Source organism: Cavia porcellus, unplaced genomic scaffold, assembly GCF_034190915.1.
Source record: "Cavia porcellus strain 051 isolate PalLab524CR breed Dunkin Hartley unplaced genomic scaffold, mCavPor4.1 scaffold_1, whole genome shotgun sequence".
Lineage (NCBI taxonomy): Eukaryota > Metazoa > Chordata > Mammalia > Rodentia > Caviidae > Cavia > Cavia porcellus.
The window spans coordinates 211673037-211690896 of record NW_026947484.1 but is presented as its reverse complement, the minus strand read 5'-3'; the positions used below and the strand labels follow the sequence as shown (position 1 = coordinate 211690896).

General features: G+C 40.3%; 1 protein-coding gene across 1 annotated transcript in view; it reads left to right on the top strand.

Annotated features, from left to right (window-relative positions):
- The window catches only part of Msh2 (mutS homolog 2), an 82847-nt gene that overhangs the window by 42194 nt on the left and 22793 nt on the right, over window positions 1–17860 (top strand). Inside the window, exons 7-8 of the mRNA XM_003473075.5 lie at window positions 2524–2723; window positions 10405–10514. Of these exons, the coding sequence (XP_003473123.1) occupies window positions 2524–2723; window positions 10405–10514 (310 nt within the window). The remainder of the gene's footprint in view (window positions 1–2523; window positions 2724–10404; window positions 10515–17860) is intronic.

Genomic DNA, 17860 nt, shown 5'->3' with positions numbered 1-17860 from the left:
GGTGTGTGTGATTGGGCCCAGTTAAAAAGTGAAATTTTTATTCTGATTCCTCTAAACCAGTGGTTGTCAGCCTAGAGGGACCGTTCCTGCCCTGCAAGAGGGAGGCTCACATTCATCAGTGTCTGTAGATACTTTTGTTGTATTGGTTCCAGGAAAGAGCATGGTGGGTAGAGAGAAGGCTGGGGTGTTGTTCAACACAGAACATTCCCTTATAACAAAGTATCCCCTAGAGTGTCAGTGTTGCTAAAGGTGAGACATCCTGCTTTAAAGGCCAATGTTCATAATGTGATTACTCAGAGGGATAGCATATATTTTTCCAGAGTAAACGTTTTGTTTTGTTTTTTGTCTTTTTGAGGCAGGGTCTCACTATGCAGTTCAGGCTGACCTAGGGCTCACTTTGTAGCCCAGGCTGGTCTGGAACTTGCAGTGATTGGATCCGCCTGCCTCAGCCTTCCATGTGCTAGGATTATAGCAGTGCGCCACCATACCTGGCTCTGAGTGGACATTTTGATGCAGGAATTATCAGTGTTGATAGATCAATAGTTAAAGATATTAGAAAGATACTTACTTCAGCTAGGTGTTGGCACACACCTGTAATCGAGAAAAGCTTCTCTAAAGCCATCACTAGAGGTAGATATATATACAGGAACTTTATCGTCCACTCCATCCCTCCCCTCTTTTCCTTCCTTTCGTTTGTTATTGGTTATCCAAGATAGTCTCACTATGTAGTCTAGACTGACCTTAAAGTTGATATGTAGCCCAGGCTGAATTTTTGATCATTTTGCCTCAGCTTCCCAAGTGCTGAGATTACAGGTGTAGGCCACCAGCTTTTTTCTTTCACTTGTTAGGCAGGTGCTTTACTGCTAAGCTACATCCCCATCCCCAGGAATGTTTTTTTCTACTTTCTATTGTTAGCAGCTTACCTTGCACTTATTACTTCAGTAAAATCTACAGCATTGTTTTTCAAGTTGAAGATGTGACTCAGTAGTGGGTTGTGATATAGTAGATGATTAAATAGCCTTTTTTTTTGGTGGTAGGGATTGAACTGCAGGCCTTATGTATGCTAAACATGAACTTAACACTGAACTACATGTCCAGCCGTAAGCATTTTTAAAAATAAAGATTAAAAAAAGGTGTTGTGGTACGTGCCTGTAATCCTAGCAGGCTAGGAGGCTGAGGTAGGAGGATCATAAATTTGAGCCTAGTCCTGGGCAACTGAATGAGACCCTGTTACAAAATAAAAAATAAAAGGGGTACATAACTCAGTGCAAAGACTCCTTATCACCTAAAACAAAACAAAACACATCACATATAGTAAAATAAGTATTGTTTTGTGAAACTAATTTTAATCATATATGTATGCATGTGCTGCTTTTAAAAAAATTTATTAGTTCATGTTTGCAGTACATAATGATTATATTCATCATGGGGTTAGTGTATATACATAATGCATCTTAAACCATGTGTTAGATCTTGATATAAAACATTTGTTGCTTTGGGTTGTAATGAAAAAAAGAGGAAAGTTGGTTTCCAGTAAACTGCAAAAGCAATAAAATCTACATTTTCTATAGTTCTTGAACCAATTTGAGATTATTATTGATTTTAGAAAGTGATCCAGCCCACGGATCAATCCATGGGGTACATACCTGGAGGGGGAACAGGGATGAATAAAACAGGGTGGAAGACAAAGAGAGATGGAGACAAGTTGAGGAGTCCAATCAAGTCTCGTTTATTCAGGAAGTGGTCGGATTATTTATGGGCCAACGGTGGGCTGGTGGGACAGGAAGAGGCTATGGGGTGGTTTCTGATGGGTCATCGTCACCTCCGGGTATGTGACGTAAGCAGGAGAGGATTATGGTTAATGTAGGCAGGCGCATTATGTGCCCATAGAAGGGAGCCCCGGGGAGGCAGCACTGGGGCTGTTGTGCCGCTCCCTACAAGGAAGCAATAAAATCACTTCAGCTTTTTAATTAAAAGTTTTTGGCTTTGTAATGTCAAGGTACAATTTTAGAAAATATTCTAAAAATTTATAATACCTTGCGATAGGATAAATATTGGATTCAGTAACATTGTTGAACTGTAATTGTCTTATTAAACATTACTATTTACACATAAAACAGTGTGTTAGTATTAAGTACCAGTAATGAAATTCTCCTATTTAAGAAATGCCAATTTGATGAAAATCAAACAAAATTGGGTATGTTATGAAAGTACTTGGCATTAATTTGACTGTTGGCTAATCTGGACATGTTTGTCTCACAGTCTTCTGGAGCTTTTCACCCTCTGGAAAAAGCTAACATTGCACAGTAGAGTTTTCTTAAATAGAATTTTAAGTTTATTTAGTTGAGATTTGTGTACATAGTTGACATTTGGGGTAATGGAGGTGATTATGGAGCTGGGGATCAAGCCAGGGCCTTGCACATTCTAACCATGTATTCTGCCATTTGGCCATGTCCTCAATTCCAGTTGACAGATTTAATTTTATCTTAAAATATACTTAACATCTAATACAATTTATTTCAGATTAAATTTAGTGGAGGCTTTTGTAGAAGATGCAGAATTGCGGCAGAGTTTACAAGAGGATTTACTCCGTCGATTCCCAGATCTTAACCGTCTTGCCAAGAAATTTCAGAGACAAGCTGCAAACTTACAAGATTGTTACCGACTCTACCAGGGCATAAATCAACTCCCTAATGTTATCCAGGCCCTGGAAAAATATGAAGGTAACAACGGCTTTGTTTTTCATCACTCTTACTATGTGCTTGGCAAAGGTTCTGTCCTCCCAAAAATTGCTGCTAGTGTCTCCCTCTTAGACATGTTAAGGGCTTCTGATAGGTTTCTGTTGACCTAAACTTCATAGCAGAAACAAGGTAAGGTATTTGCTTGTTTAGAAATGAGGTAGTGTGTTTGTTATTAATGGGTTAATATTAACAGTGGCAGTTAAAGGGTTCAATTGTAATTGAAACAAGACTCAGAAACCAAAATGACAGTGCTTACAAATTTGTGCTTTATCACAGGAAAAGTACAGTCCAGCAGCAGCAATGTAATGTAAAAATATATGTCACAGTTTGCATCACAGCTGGTTCTTTCCTTTGGTTAAGCCTATGTTGCGGGGCACTTTCTCAGGTTAGGGTGTGAGTGCAAAGCACTTTGGGGCCAGGAAACCCAAAATGGAGTTTAGCAGTAGCAGTGAGGGAGGAGGGGGACACCCACTACCTAGCCAGATCAGCTGAATCAACCGTGGCAGTCAATGGGGTGACAGATGTCACAGCCTGATCATTCTCAAGTCTTTCTTTGGGCTCACTTTGTCCGGTGTGTCCTTGCTCAAATAGATAGGTAGATGGGAAATACAGTCAGCCCCCTGGTGTCTGCTGGACATCAACCATGGGCTGGGGTTCAAGTGGTCCGTTGAACGCTTGTAAGGCCTTGTTCCCTACAGAGGCAGGGCCAGTGCCCTTAGAGCCTGAGCTTACACTTCAGAGGGGAAGGGGTCTATGCCTGGCCAACACCGCTCTGTGGTTGTCTCTCACCCAGGCACTGGAGTCGCTGAAGCTGCAGGTCAGGTTCGTACTTTATCCCTGGCTCTGAGCTTTGAAATGGGTCAGTAATTTCCATATTTTCCATAGTAAAGTTTTTTAGACCTGTGAGATAGTATAACTTCACCTTATGGGTTTGGCAGCTGGTACCCAGTAAGGTATTTGAAGTCACTAGGTTAGAAGGCTTTAAACGGGGGAGGAGCTGTAAGAGCCGTCCTCTCTTTTTGTTTCACAGTGTATTTGAGCCATAGGTTACCTGGTCATTGAGACCTTAACCAGCTTCTTTTGAGATTTTGTGAGGTGTGTTTTTTGTTTGTTTGTTTGTTTTGTTTTGAGAACAGAATGACATTTTGCCAAGCTCAATATAACTATTTGGCAAATTAATTTCATAGAGAAAACCAAAAATGTAACTAATTTATAAACAGTAAAACAAATCTCTATATTTAAAAGCAAAATTTTGACCTAAAAGTGACTATTTATTGTAGAAATTGAGCATGTTTTCTGTCATCCTGCAATATTTTGTTTCTCTTATGAACTCTTAGCTTTGTTACTCCAGAAGAAAACTGCATGTGAAGTAGATTCACAAACAGCAGGGGGCAGCAACAGTCTGGAAAGCCATTTGCACCAGGCCACAAAAGTTTTTTGTGCTACTCTTCTGTAAGAAATAACTGTTTGGAGAGTCTAGCAGGGTGTGCAGTTACTCTGTGCACCGTCAGCTTGTCAGGATGGCTGTCCTCTCGCAGTACACGCCAGGAGAAGACAGCCTCTCTGAGCTAGGAGGAGCTGAGGGGAAGGGGACGCCCAAGGGCCAGCCAGCTGAGCATGTCAGCCCTGGCCTTGTGTGTGACAGGTGTAGCCAGAAATAGCTGTGTGTAAAGATATACTTGGCCTCCTTTATTTTACTTATCTCTTAAAATTAAAAGAAGCTGAGGCAAAACCTAAAAAAATAACCTTCTACTTTTAGGGCAGCTTTTTGATAATGTTTAAAATAATTCATTCTTCATTCTTGCTTTTTTAACCTGCTTTTGCTTTTCTTTTTTTTTTTTGTTACTAGAAATTGAAATTAGGACCCTGTGCTTGCCAGGCAGGTACTGTGCTGCTGAGCTACATCCCTGACTTTTTTTTTGAGACAGGGTCTTGCTGCATAGTTTATAGTGGCCTTGAACTTGTGACAGTCGTCCTCCTGCCTCAGCCTCCTAACTACTGGTATTACCAGCATGCACCTTCATGCCCAGCCAGATTATTTTGTTGCTGAGTTTTCATGTAATAACTACTATACTGAGATATATAACCTTTTTCTCTCTATACTGGGTTTCTCCTTAACATACTTTATAATTACCTCACAATTGCAATTTTCCTTCCCCTGTTTTGTGTACCTCCCTCATTAAACACATAGTAGCGTTTGTTTCATTAGACATCTAATTGTGTCGTTTCTGCTCTGTCAGTTTTGTTCTATAATCAATAGGAAAAGGCCCATTTCTTCCCAGGTCGTGCCTGTTTCCCTGTTCCCCTCCTCTCCATTCTCTTTTTTATCCCCTTGGAGTCAGTCTGGTACCTCCTGGTGTGCCATGGCCATTGGTCTTGTGTACATTCTCCCTCATCCTCAGCGTCCTTCACTGCCTTGTCCACCTGACGGACCTGTGCTAACCCCACTGTGCTCCCCAAGATAAAGCTCAGGTGTCATCTTTACGCTTCTGTCCCTGTTCTTCTCATGTGAAGTTGGAGGTTTCATTCTGCAGACTGTACAACACTGTGCTTCTCCACGGCTATTTATCTCTAAATAACATAGTAAATTAGTATAACAAATCATTATGATTTTTACTTGATTGGTTGGCTTCTTCGGAATGGAAGATACAAACACAAATGCAGTTTACTTGACCTTTCTGGAAAGATAGATAATAGAAGGAATATGCTTTTTTTTCTTTCTTTTTTTTTTTTTTGGAAACAGAGTCTTGCTCTGTAGTTCAGGTTGGCCTTCAACTCGCTATGTTGACCAGGCTGGCCTCAAATTTACGGTGATTCTCCTCCCTCGTCCCCCTGAGTGCTGGGATTACAGGTGTGTGCCACCATCTCTGGCCATATTTATTTAGTGCTGTTTAAAGGCTACTGCTCAGATTTTTTAAAAAAGTGATATGTGTTGTTTTATTCTTTGCACAATATTATGTAGAATCAATTCTTACTATTTATTTTGAAATAAGTAATACTTATTTTGAAAATAGACTTGTTCCAGTGTAGTTGATACATCAGGGAACAAGTTGAGCGAACATGCACTTGAGATTTGCTTGTACGTGATTTGTCTGGGGAAACACTAGATGAATGCAGAAAACTGCGTCCCCCTGAAGCGCACAGTATAAGAATACATGGAAGTACACAGCTATATACATCTCTCAACTGCACCTGCTTATGTAGAGAGTTACCTCTTCTTCACCCACGAGGTAACTGCCTTTTTACTCAGTGCAAAGCCCACTTCCATAAGCAAACCTCAGATCTTTTGCAAGGTGCATTATAGAAGTTACGTATTTCCAAGCATTTACCACATACAAAACTGCCAACATTTTTACTGTGTTCCTGGTTTTTTTTTTTTTTTAAAGTTTGTCACTGATGAAGTTTGGGTATTGGGACCAAACCTCATCTTTTTTTTTTTTTTTTTTTTTTTAACTTTTAAAACAAATTTAATTTAGTTTTTAACTTTAAAAAAAATTAATAACATTTATTTTATTTTATTTTATTGATTGATTGATTTTTGTCTTTGAGATGGGGTCTCACTATGCAGTTGGGGCTGGCTTTGAACTCACTTGTAACCCAGGCTGGTTTTGAACTGGCAATGATCCTCTTGCCTCAGCCTCCCAAGTGCTGGGATTACAGGCATGTACCACCACACCTGGCTTTTTTTTTTTAAGTTTTAAAGAGAAAATGCTGGGTATTTATCTCAGCAGTGAAAGCACCTGCCTGGAGAGTTGGAGGTTATGAATTCAATCCCTGGTACAAAAAAAAATTTTTTTTAGGAGAAAAAAGAAAAAACAAAAATCAAGATACAAACAGACCAGAAATACAACAACAAATACTAGTAGCTATGTATGTTTTCAAAACAAGATAGGAATTTAACAATGGTTGTTATATTGCATATAGTTATCTTTGCCTGCTTTTAAAGGGTGTAGGGGAGTTGGGTGTGGTGGTGCATTCCTGTAGTATCAGCACTCCGGTGGCCACAGCATGAAGACTGCTGTGAGTTCAAGGCCAGCCTGGAATACAGAGCAAGACCTTGTCTCTAAAGAGAAAAAAAGGTAAAAGGGAAACAGATATGAAACAATCATACAAAGGAAAGTATTCCGTTTATCCTTCCTGGCAATGTTGGGGCTTAAACTAGGGCTTTGTGCTTGCCACGCAGGGTGCTGTACTGCTGTACTGATTTTTTTTTTCCTTACAAATGGCAAGTACACCAATGAAAATTACTTTGGCACATGCATCACCCAAAAAAAGGATCTTGCCTTTTCTTGGTATATCATTTCACAATTTTTCTTTCAAAAAGTCAACCAAAACTGTATTTTTGAGCTGAGCATAAGTACAGCAGAGCTAGGGGTGGTGGTGCACCCCTGTAATCCCAATACTCAGATTGCTTAAAGTTTGAGGCAGCCTGGGCTACGACGTGGAGAGGAGGGGAACAGGGAAATAGGCACGACATGGGAAGAAATGGGCCTTTCTAAATGCACTCAAGACAGTCTTAGTGTTTCTCTCAGCCTATAAAAAAGTGGCAGGAACATAGGGAAAATGTAGAAAATAAGTCTCAGAACTACAGATGAGGCACCAGTTATGGTTTAGGTATAGGTCTGGCCTGGGTAGTATTCCAAGAGTGGCTCTTAATGAATCACTGACTCTTTTTTTCCCCAAATCCTCCTGCCTTCATCCCCCAAGTGCTGAGATTAACAGTTTTGAGGAGAACAAGACAATACAGGACACAGAATGTATAGTACTATTTTGTAGTAATCACTTGAGTTAAGTATAGCAAGTGCAGAAAATGTGTCTACAACACTAAAGACCCAGAAGAATCTAACCGAGGACTTGGATCCCATGGCAGTACTGAGTTCAGCTGGAAACCTAGAGCTCACAACAATGACTTATGCAAGTCTGTTTCACAAATCTGCACTGGAAAGGCCCACAGTCAGCAGTGGAAGCTAGAAAGTCTGCCAGCAAGGTGCAGGATCTGTGCTAGTAGGCTGAGGGTTCTGTACTGGTGCCAAGAAACAATGTTCAAAATAAGGACAGGGCTCCCCTGAAACGTACCATAGCCATCCTCAGCAACAGTGAGGTCCTGAGCTCCTCTGACGATGAGAACAGCTGAGTTCATATCAGGAAGCTAGCATGACAAACTTCTCCTGGAGGCTAAACAGCCTTTTGAGATACATCTTCCCCCTGGAACCAGGAAGTGATGCTCAAAGTAAGGACTAAAGCTCCCCCAAAGTAAACTGCAGCCATTCTCAGCAACAAAGGTCCTGAGCTCCTCCGATGATAGCAGCCAGATTCATATCAGGGGAGCCAGCATGACAAGCTCCTCCAGAAGAACCAATGGCTCCAAATAACAACAGTGCTTAAGAGAACCCACAATGCTTCTCTTCCTCTCCAGGTCTCCTTTTTATGCTGCCAACAGTCCTAAGGTGAGCCATCCATGTTCAGCGCTGCACTGATTTAGTTTAGCTGAAGTTGACTATCAGTTATCAATCCACTACAGGAAAGGATCTCAGTGCTAGTGATAATCTATGTGGTGGCTTATACCTATAATCTCAGTACTCTAGAAGGCTGAGGCGGGACAGCTGCCAATTCAAACCCAGCCTGGGTGACTTAGTGAGACCCTATCACAGAGTAAAAAATTGAAATGGTCTGGGAATGTTGCTTAGTGCATAGGCCTTGGTTTCAGTCCCCAATACAAAACACATAACACCACAGTGCTAGTAAAAAGCTTGCAGGTTAGGGGAGCAGAAAAACTTGTGAGGGAGTTAGAGGTTTATAGATTCCAAGAAGACGTGCCTCAAAGTTGCCTCAGTATGTTCAGGAGGGGAGAGAACACAGCAAGGGTGACATTGTTACATACGCTATTTCTATAATAATGTGTGTACAGTGTTCTCAGAAACCTTCAGAATCACGAGTTAGAAAAATAGCAGAGCTTACGGAAAAAAATAGCATTGTGTCAGACCTCAAAATACTTGGACATTTTTAAAACACTGCTAACAAAGCCTTGAGAAACTTGAGTAGAAATCCTGTCCCCATGACCCTGTACACCCAGTGTTAGAGTCAGAGAGCTCTTCGCAGGCTTAGAACATAAGGCTCTTTTTTTCTTCTTTGAGATGTAGGTCCTTTTTAGTGGAGGTCAGTATCATTGAAATTATAAATCTGTACCAAGGAATAGAATTTGGTGCTTTTTTAAAAAAACACTGACAAATGTTTTGCACCCTTCACTACATATCTTAACCTAGTGAAAAGTGTAGAGTGTAGCAGCTGTTAAGCCGGCTCCTCTGAGGTCTGTGCTGCTGAGGCTTATTGCTGCTGTGTGGGAGAGCTTGCCCTTAGTCCTTTGGAAACACTATGGTGGGGGAAGAACAATTCGTGAATCAGGGCCACTTCTGTGATTTGCTGCCACCATTCTTGTACTTAGCAGTAGCACGCAAGCTAACTGGGAGGGAGAACCAGGCATTGTAGCACAACAGACATTATGTGGGCAAAGTGTTGTTTATAGTCTGTCTAAATGTTTCACACATATGAACTGTTTTCTCAGTATGTGTAACGTGTGATTAATAATGAAACATGAATATTAAAAGCAATTTTGCTGACTTCTTAGTAGCTTTTTATCATTTTCTCAGTCAAGAGTTACAGAAATTTCTGAAAGTTTGGGAATTACTGTTCTAGAGTGAAATGCAATGTGCATTTTAGAGAAAAATGCAAGATCACTGGGAAAATTCTCCAAGAAATTTACTAGAGGTCAGAAAAATGAAGTTCTTGTGTTACACTGATAGTAATGCATGGTAACTTGTTTTTTCTCAGTATCCAGCACTGTACTAAGAGTTGCATATAGTCATCTTACACATCCATCTCCTGGGTGATTTGTTACTCCATTGTACAGACAAGGAAAGGGGGCTCTGGGCAGCATGTTGCAGATGACAGTGGTAGCAAGTGTGTGGCAAAGCTGCTGTTGGCATCTAGTCTCCTCTCTGCTCTTTACGCCGTGTACTCTGTTGCTCCCTTGCTGCTTCCCACATGATTCTCATTTTTTTTTGTACTGGAAATTGAACTCAGGACCTCGCACTTGTGAGGCAGATGCTATGCCACTGAGCTATATTCCTAGCCCCTTGGTCATGTACTCTTTAAATCTTAAATAAAATTCTAGTATGTAAATACAGTACTTGATTTAATCTCCATTAATTGGAACACTTATTAATAGACATTTGGAATGCAGTTGACTAGGTTATTCAATCCACAAGAAATGAAATTCATTTGGTTTTAGTGTCATGTTTCATCTGTTGTTTTGTTTTGGGGAGGTACTAGGGATCTAACGCAGGATTTTGTGCTTGCCTGGCAGGCACTGTGCTGCTAAGCTACATCCCTGGCCTATTGTCATATTTCTACATCTCTTAACAGTCCCTATGAGGGAGGTGACAGAGATGCAGGGACAGTGTTTTATTAGGGGGAATTCTCAGTGCTAGTTCATGTCAGCTCCCTGTCTATAAAAATAAATGGAGTACAAATTTTGAATTAAGACATTTAAGTAGATAAAACTTTGGCATCTTGCTGCATTATTTGTGATTTTTGGATCAAATGATGTTTGTTAAAGTGAGACCTTTTGCTTACTTATTATCTTTCTTATCTTATCTTTATTTAGGAAGACATCAGGCATTGCTGTTGGCAGTGTTTGCAGCTCCTCTTGTTGATCTTCGTTCTGATTTCTCCAAGTTTCAGGAAATGATCGAAACAACTTTAGATATGGATCAGGTATGCAGTAGACAGTTTAATTCAAGCAGCAGAATATTTTTGAAAAGTAAAAAACAAAACAGAAGAACACTACGATGAAAAATTTTCAGTTACCTAATTTTTGGCATTTTCGTGTGGCACCTTTGCCAGATGTCAGATTTGTAAATGTGGGAGGTGTGAATGAAAGATCCAGCAAATGTTTAAATTTTAAAGTGCATTATAGTTAAAGACACATCACCTCTAATCCTCCTCCACTGACCTCATCATTCTTGCCACTTTTTTCTTAATGTCTTTTTGAGACAGGGTCTTGCCATGCAGTTCAGGCTGCCCTTGAGTTGACCATATAGCCTAGCCTGGCCTCAAACTCATGCCAGTCCTCCTGTCTCAGCCTCCCAAGTGCTGGGATTACAGGTGTGTGGCACCATGCCTAGCTCATACTGTTCTACTCATTTATTTATTTACCTATCAATTAAACTAGTTGAAAGATATAAGAATAGCATTTTAATTTAGTTTTTCTAATGGTATGGGATGGAATATTTGAAAAGCAACTGTGCAAGCATAATAGGCGTGAAATTGTACTTGCACCATTAAACTGAAGACCAAAAGGCTGCTGTCTTTCTTTGTTTTTTAGTTCAATGATGATCCAGCTGGAAGTCAAAGGACAGAGACAGCTGTCTGTATCTGAGTCTCTACACGGGCTTCCTGACAAGCCCTCACTGTGGTTCCAGCTGGAATCACAGTAGAGCTGACAGAACAGGGATCTGCAGGAACTGTGCCCATGGTTCCCCCTCATTCTCACTCACTTCACAGAGTGCCCTTCTAATCCTGACCCTCTGGCCCCTGGCTATCACACGCACCTCTGGGCACACTGAGGCAGAGCGGCCATGCTGAACACTGTTCAATAAAAAGACAAAGATGAGGAACAGTAAAGTGTCAGGCCAGGAGTGGTGGTGCCTACTTGTAATTTCAACACTTAGGAGGCTGAGGCAGGTTGATCACATGAGTTTGAATAGCAAGACTCTGTCCAAAAAGTCATTTTAGAGGATGAAAATAAACATTAATACTGGAAATACTTATTGAATAGAAGCATCCTGGTTAAAGGAAATCTTATAACTAAATATAACTAAATGATTTTATATATGCAGTTGACTTTTATTTTCTTTAATTCCAAAGGAGAAGCAAAATTATTGTCACTGGAAAAGAGAAGTTAGAAGTAAATATAGGAACTGGTTGTAGTGGCACACACCTGTGATCCTAGCTCTCAGGAGGCTGAGGCTGGAGGATCACCATAAGTTCAAGGTCAGCCTGTTAACTACACCAGTGAGCCCTTGTTTCAAGTTGTGCTAAATGTAGGCTGGGCATGGTGTGTACCTTTAACCCCAGCATTTCAGGAGGTTGAGGAAGGAGGACTGCAAGCCTGAGCCTTGCCTGGTTCACTTAGCAGGACCCTGTCTCAGAATAAAAAAAGAGGATGGAAATGGCAGCTCAGTGTGAGTGCCCTGGATTCAGTCCCAAACTGCTAGGAAGCAGAGGAAAAAATACAGGACACAAAAACTTCTTTTTCTTTCTAGGGAAGTTCTTTGAGGTAAGCAGTTGATTTGTGTATAATGTGGGACAAGTTTCGGAAGTAGGAAAATATATCCTTATATTTGTTAGCCAAATTTATAAAATGTGGTTTTGTTTTGTGTCTGTTACACATTTATTTATATGAACAAGTTGATATCTCAGAGCCATTGAATTTGTGTTTTAAAAATTGTTTCACTTAGAAAATAGTATTTTGAAAAGTTTTTAAACCGTATTTCCTGTTAAAATAATCATGCAGGCAATATGTACTTGAATTATTCATATTATAGTATTAGTTTGGTTTGCCAAATTTTAGATTCCTTTGTATTCTCATCACTTGGGGGTTTGAGTTAATATGCACCCTATGTAATTTTGATTTATTTTGTTTTTACCAGATCACTATCTGAAACTTAGATTTGCTCTGTGGTCTCTTGACCTTAAAAGTGAATGCTTTACTTTCTAATATATGTTATGTTGGTGATAGATATGTTTCCCCTTTTTTTAAAATTACTTGGCAGTTAAGCAGCCAAAACACTTGCACCTGCATCATTCACCTCTTGTTTAGGATAGCTTGCGTTTCAGTAATAAGTGATTTTAAGTGTTTAACTTTTAGATCAATTGGAGGCAGAGAAGTGCTTCTGAGAGACATCTGGCTGCTTAGTGTGTTTTATATCCTTGCTGAAGATGTCTGCCTTGCTGTGGTTATGTTAGTAAACTTTCCTTCAACTTGAAACATGTGAAGGTGTTTGTTGCTACAATGACTATAAAAGGGCCTAATAAGACAGGTAAATAGCAAGTATTGAACTTTTCATGATTGCTGCAGCTATATATCCCTGAAGGAACCCAGAGCCCAGGCATAGCTCTGTTGAAATGCTGCATTTGAATTTGTCATCCTGGTTATTTTTGTGGTGGTGGGGTTTCAGTTGTGGTGGTGGTGTTACTTGTGTGCATGTGAGCGTGTCTGTGTGTGTATTTTGAAACATCTCATTGTGTAGTCCACGCTGGTCCTGAGTGATCCTCTGGGTTTCAGTCTCTTGAAAGAATGTATCACCATGCTAGCTTACCTTTGTTCTTCTAAATTGCTGTAATCTTGCCTTAATATTGTGGAGCTCAAATTTAGACTGATGATCGATTTTCCTTGAGGGCTTGTTAAAACTAATTGCTAGTCTCCAAGCAATTAAATCATATTCTTCATGTGTCATAGAGAATTTTCATTTAAGTTTGTATGCAAGTGTAAGAAACAAAGTCTTTTCTATCAAAATATGAACCTGAGAGTGTCTCTTTCATGAACTCTAAACCACCTAGGCTGCCTTACACCAGGGTTATGGGAAATGGCTGCTCGGTTTAGATTCTGGGAACAAAACTGACCACCAAAGGTACCTATATCAGCAGCCAAGGACCTTCAGCTCCCCACACTCCATTCTTCCCTCCCTTAGCAACCTGCCCTGCAGCCCTTTTGGGATAGATTGTGAACCATTGAATCAGCCAATGAGGTAGGGAAAGGTTAGCTGCTTCTCACAGTTTAGGAAATACATTTTGCTGCTGTAATTATATGTCCGCTACCTTGTACTATAGTGAGCTATTACCTTTGTGCAGAATTAAAAAGCTTTGTTGAGATTTCTTGGTCCAAATACCTTTTTTTTTTTTTTTTTTTTTTTTTTTTTTTTTTTTTTGTCTCTCTCTGTTTGACACAGGGTCTGGCTATGTAGTTCAAAGTGAGCCTTGAGCTCACTTTGTAGCCCAGGTTGATCTTGAACTCACAGTGATCCTGAGCCTCCTGAGTGCTGGGATTACAGGCATGTGCCACCATGCTTGGCACTACCAAGTACCTTATTATCTGCACTGACAAATTGAGTCCAGGGTATAGTCCCAGCACAAGTTTGTCCTGTGTTCTGTGCATGTCTTTTCAGAAAATATTCAACTCAACCAGTTAGTGGTTAAATTTGTATGACTTAGGAACATTCTGCTTGGCTAGTTTTCTAGTTCATTTCATTCCTAACCTATCTCAGTTTGATTTCGTTTTAGAGCTGCCAATTTAGAGTTGACCAGCCCCAGTTCGCCGCGCCCCCCCCCCGCCCCGCCCTTTTTAGACAGGGTCTCACTGTGCATTTCAGATTGGGGTGTGTGTGTGTGTGTGTGTGTGTGTGTGTGATACTTCAGATTGAACTCGAGGCTTTGTGCATGCAAGGCAAAAACTCTGCCTCTGAGCCTTACCTCCAGCCCCTGAAGCTGGTCTTAAACTTACTGTGTAGCCCAGGCTGGCCGCAGACTCACAGCAATCTTCAAGCCTCAGCCTCCCGAGTGTTGGGATTACAAGTGTGTACCAACATGCCCAGTTTCAGTCCCTATTCTTAATCTGAAAGCAGAATTTTTATTAATAATAATGTAGGAAATAAAGGTTATTCTGCCTCTCAGGTTTAGTGGTTGGGGCAAATTAAATTGATAATTAGTAAGAGAAAAAGATGTTGGAAATTTGGGTTTAAATACTACTGATATCTTAATGGGGAAGGTAGAAGAGGAGAAAAGATCCTTGCAGGAAAACAGATAACTCAGGAAAAATAATGGGCCCTTAAGAAATAGAAGGGAGCGGGCTGAGGATTTAGCTCAGTGGTGTAATTGCCAGACTGGCAAGTGCAAGATTGTGAGTTCAGTCCCCGATACCAAAAAGAAAGAAAGAAGAAACAGGAGGGAGTTTGAGGGAGAGAGATAGCTTTGTGAGTTTAAGTTTGCTAAGTTACTTCTTGTGAGAGGATCAGTGTTTCTTGTTACAGCAAGTTCGAGAGCCTCTCCTTTATATCTGAAAATTCAGAGGTGGCAAACAGCCTTTAAGAAACTTATTCTCAAATGCCTACAACTTAAAGTAATTATTATGCATCATATATTCTGATCACCTTCAATGTTAATACTTGAAATGGGTTCTAAACAATATAGGAGTCCAAGCAGCCAAATTAATAAATTTGGAATTTTATTAGCTGAGCTCAGCAACCACCTATGGACTCCTGTTTCAGAGTCAAAACGAGTGGCTCTGAGCTGAAGGCCCACAGGGCATTTAAAGTAGAAAACCACAAAGCAAGACATCCTGTTGAAAACAATTTAGCTAGAATCTTACATTAATTTTGGTTGACACCTATATCCTACTTCTTTGTTGAGCAGACTAATTTTTTTTCTTACGTGGGTGCAGCTTATTTTACTTTTCTCATGGGATTTGTACACTGAGTAATTTTTCACTCTACTGGATCAAATACAGGGCACAAGTCAAATACAGGTCCTAGGATGGCTACCAGTAGCATTTGGAGCAACATTCCAAACAACATTCTTGTCATTTGCATGATGATGAGACCAACCATGTAAATAGTGATTGCTGCCAGGCAAATAAGAGTGGATGATTGATCTAAAGTAACCAGGGCTGGCCAAGGAGTCTTTTCCTCTGCAGAAAATATTCCAAGTATGACCACAATAGAAGGGGAAGGAGAGGAGAACTGTTGTATAGGCCACCAGCAGTGTCTGCTAGGACAGTGTCCTGTAACTATAGGCTTCAATTGGTTTAGAGTATGATACAATCTGTTCGATAAATTAGATTCTTAGTGAAAACCAACTCTAGATTCTCTAGAGTTAACCTAGTATAATTTTATTATTCTCATTTGTACACTTTTAAACTTGTCTCAGGTTATAAAGTAAATTCAGTTCTTCACTGCCATTATAGGTATTTGTAATGAATTTAAGCATTTAAATTACATGATTCAGGACTGATTTGAGGAGCTCTTCAGGGAATACCAAATGTTTCACAAAAAATATCTGAAAGCCTCACTGTTTTTTCAACTATGCATTTAGGAGATGAAGAATCAGTCACTTACTCAACTGGCTTTCTTAGCCCCTGGCCATACACCTTAGATTGTTATGTGTATAATGTTTTAGATGCTTTTGTAGCTGCTTTCCATAATCCTATAAGTTTTTTCTATTTTAGAAATAAATATAGCTCAAAACTGTCCCATGATATAAGGTTCAAAGAACAATGAATTTTCAAAAAAATTAAATAAATTCTTATGGATTGGTTTATTCAGTGAACTTTGGACTGCATTTGAACCATCTTTAAATATTAGTTTTACTTTTTTTTTTTTTTTTTTTTTTTTTGGTCTTTTTCCTTTTTATCGGTACCAGGGATCGAACTCACGACTGCCTGCTTACAAGGCAGGCGCTTATGCCGCTGAGCTAAATCCCCAGCCCCTAAATATTAGTTTTACATATTTTTATTGTCTTATTACTGGAAATGTAGTAATTTATTGAAAGTACTGAGACAAGAAGATGGATTTTTAAAAAAACAGATTTTTTTGTTTGTCGGGGTCGCTCCCGGCCGGCAGGAAAGACACACGACAAAGTCTGGCGGTGTGCAACCTTGCCTTTATTTGTCTCCGCGTGGGCCCCGCGAGGCCTCCTCTCTGCCACCAGCCCTTTCTCGCCAGTGGACTTTCTCTATCTCTCTCTGTGCTTCCTGTGTGCTTCCTGTCTCGTGGCGGGAGAGGCATTCACTTTTATAGGGTGACAGTGGCCAATCAGTTCAAAGCGCGCGATGCGGGCTGATTGGCTAACATCAGTTGTTGCTAGGCAGACTATCTTACGGAGCGGGTTGTTTAAGTCGCCAGCGCAATCAGGGGGCAGGAAGCAGGCGCCAACTTGACTCACTCGATGGGAGGGGCAATCTAGCTCAGGCTCCGCTCCCACCCACAGGCCCTACGTCCGCCATTTACCGGTGTCGGCGGCTCCCAACATTTGTTTTGTCTTTTTCCTTTTTATCGGTACCGGGGATCGAACTCACGACTGCCTGCTTGCTAGACAGGTGCTTATGCCACTGAGCTAAATTCCCAGCCCCTAAAAATACTGTTGCGCAGTCCTGGTGTGTCGTGGCATTACTGTGTGAGAATTAGTAAGTTGTAAAGGTGCAATACATAAGTACTTTATAATATTTGTTCTCAGAAATGAAAAAGAAAGCATATTCAACTAAACTTGTTGGTAAGGAATCTCTGAAATAAAAGTCTATGGAGCTGTTACGGATGCCAGCCAGAAAGGACCACATTCAGGGACAAATCCCTTGACTCAGCACCAGTGGTAGGGAACAGTTGGGAAATGTCTACTGAACCAGAGCTAACTGCTTTTTTCAGAAATGAAAGTTTTGAGAAGAAAAATGTAAGTTCTTTCCATTGAGCTTATATTGGCTGTAGATGAAAGAGTCAGAAACGGGAGAATCAAGGAAAGCTTTGAGATAGGACAGTTCCTAGAAGTAATGGTTGCTTTTCGGTTGGTTGAGGTTGTTAGGATGAAAGAGCATCATATTGAGGGCGGTGGTCTTGAATCTATGGCACTCATGTAGCAGCTGGTTGTTACCACTGAAAGCTCTGAAAGGTTCCCCATCAGTAATGTAGGGGACTGTGATGAATTTTGAATTGCAGATTATACAATCCCTTCTCTCTCTGCCTGTAACTTGCTAACTGATTCACCTCTCCTAGCTCTTATCCCCTCCATTCTCCCTCCTTGTGACTGTTTAGGATTTTTGTGTTAGCAGGTAGTATTCATAGTCTGTCTAGAATTAACATGATGGCTATTTTGCTTTGTTTTTGCTTATAATCTTTTAAAAACAAATTGTAGATTATAGAACACTTACAGTAAAATAGATACATAGTTATAAAGAATTCAAATAATGCAGAAAGGAAGAGAGAAGAAAGTTAAAAATAATCCCCACATCTACCACCCAGAAATAACCTTTGTTAACATGAAGTCTTTTGTCAGCTATGGGCAGTATTTAAGTATTC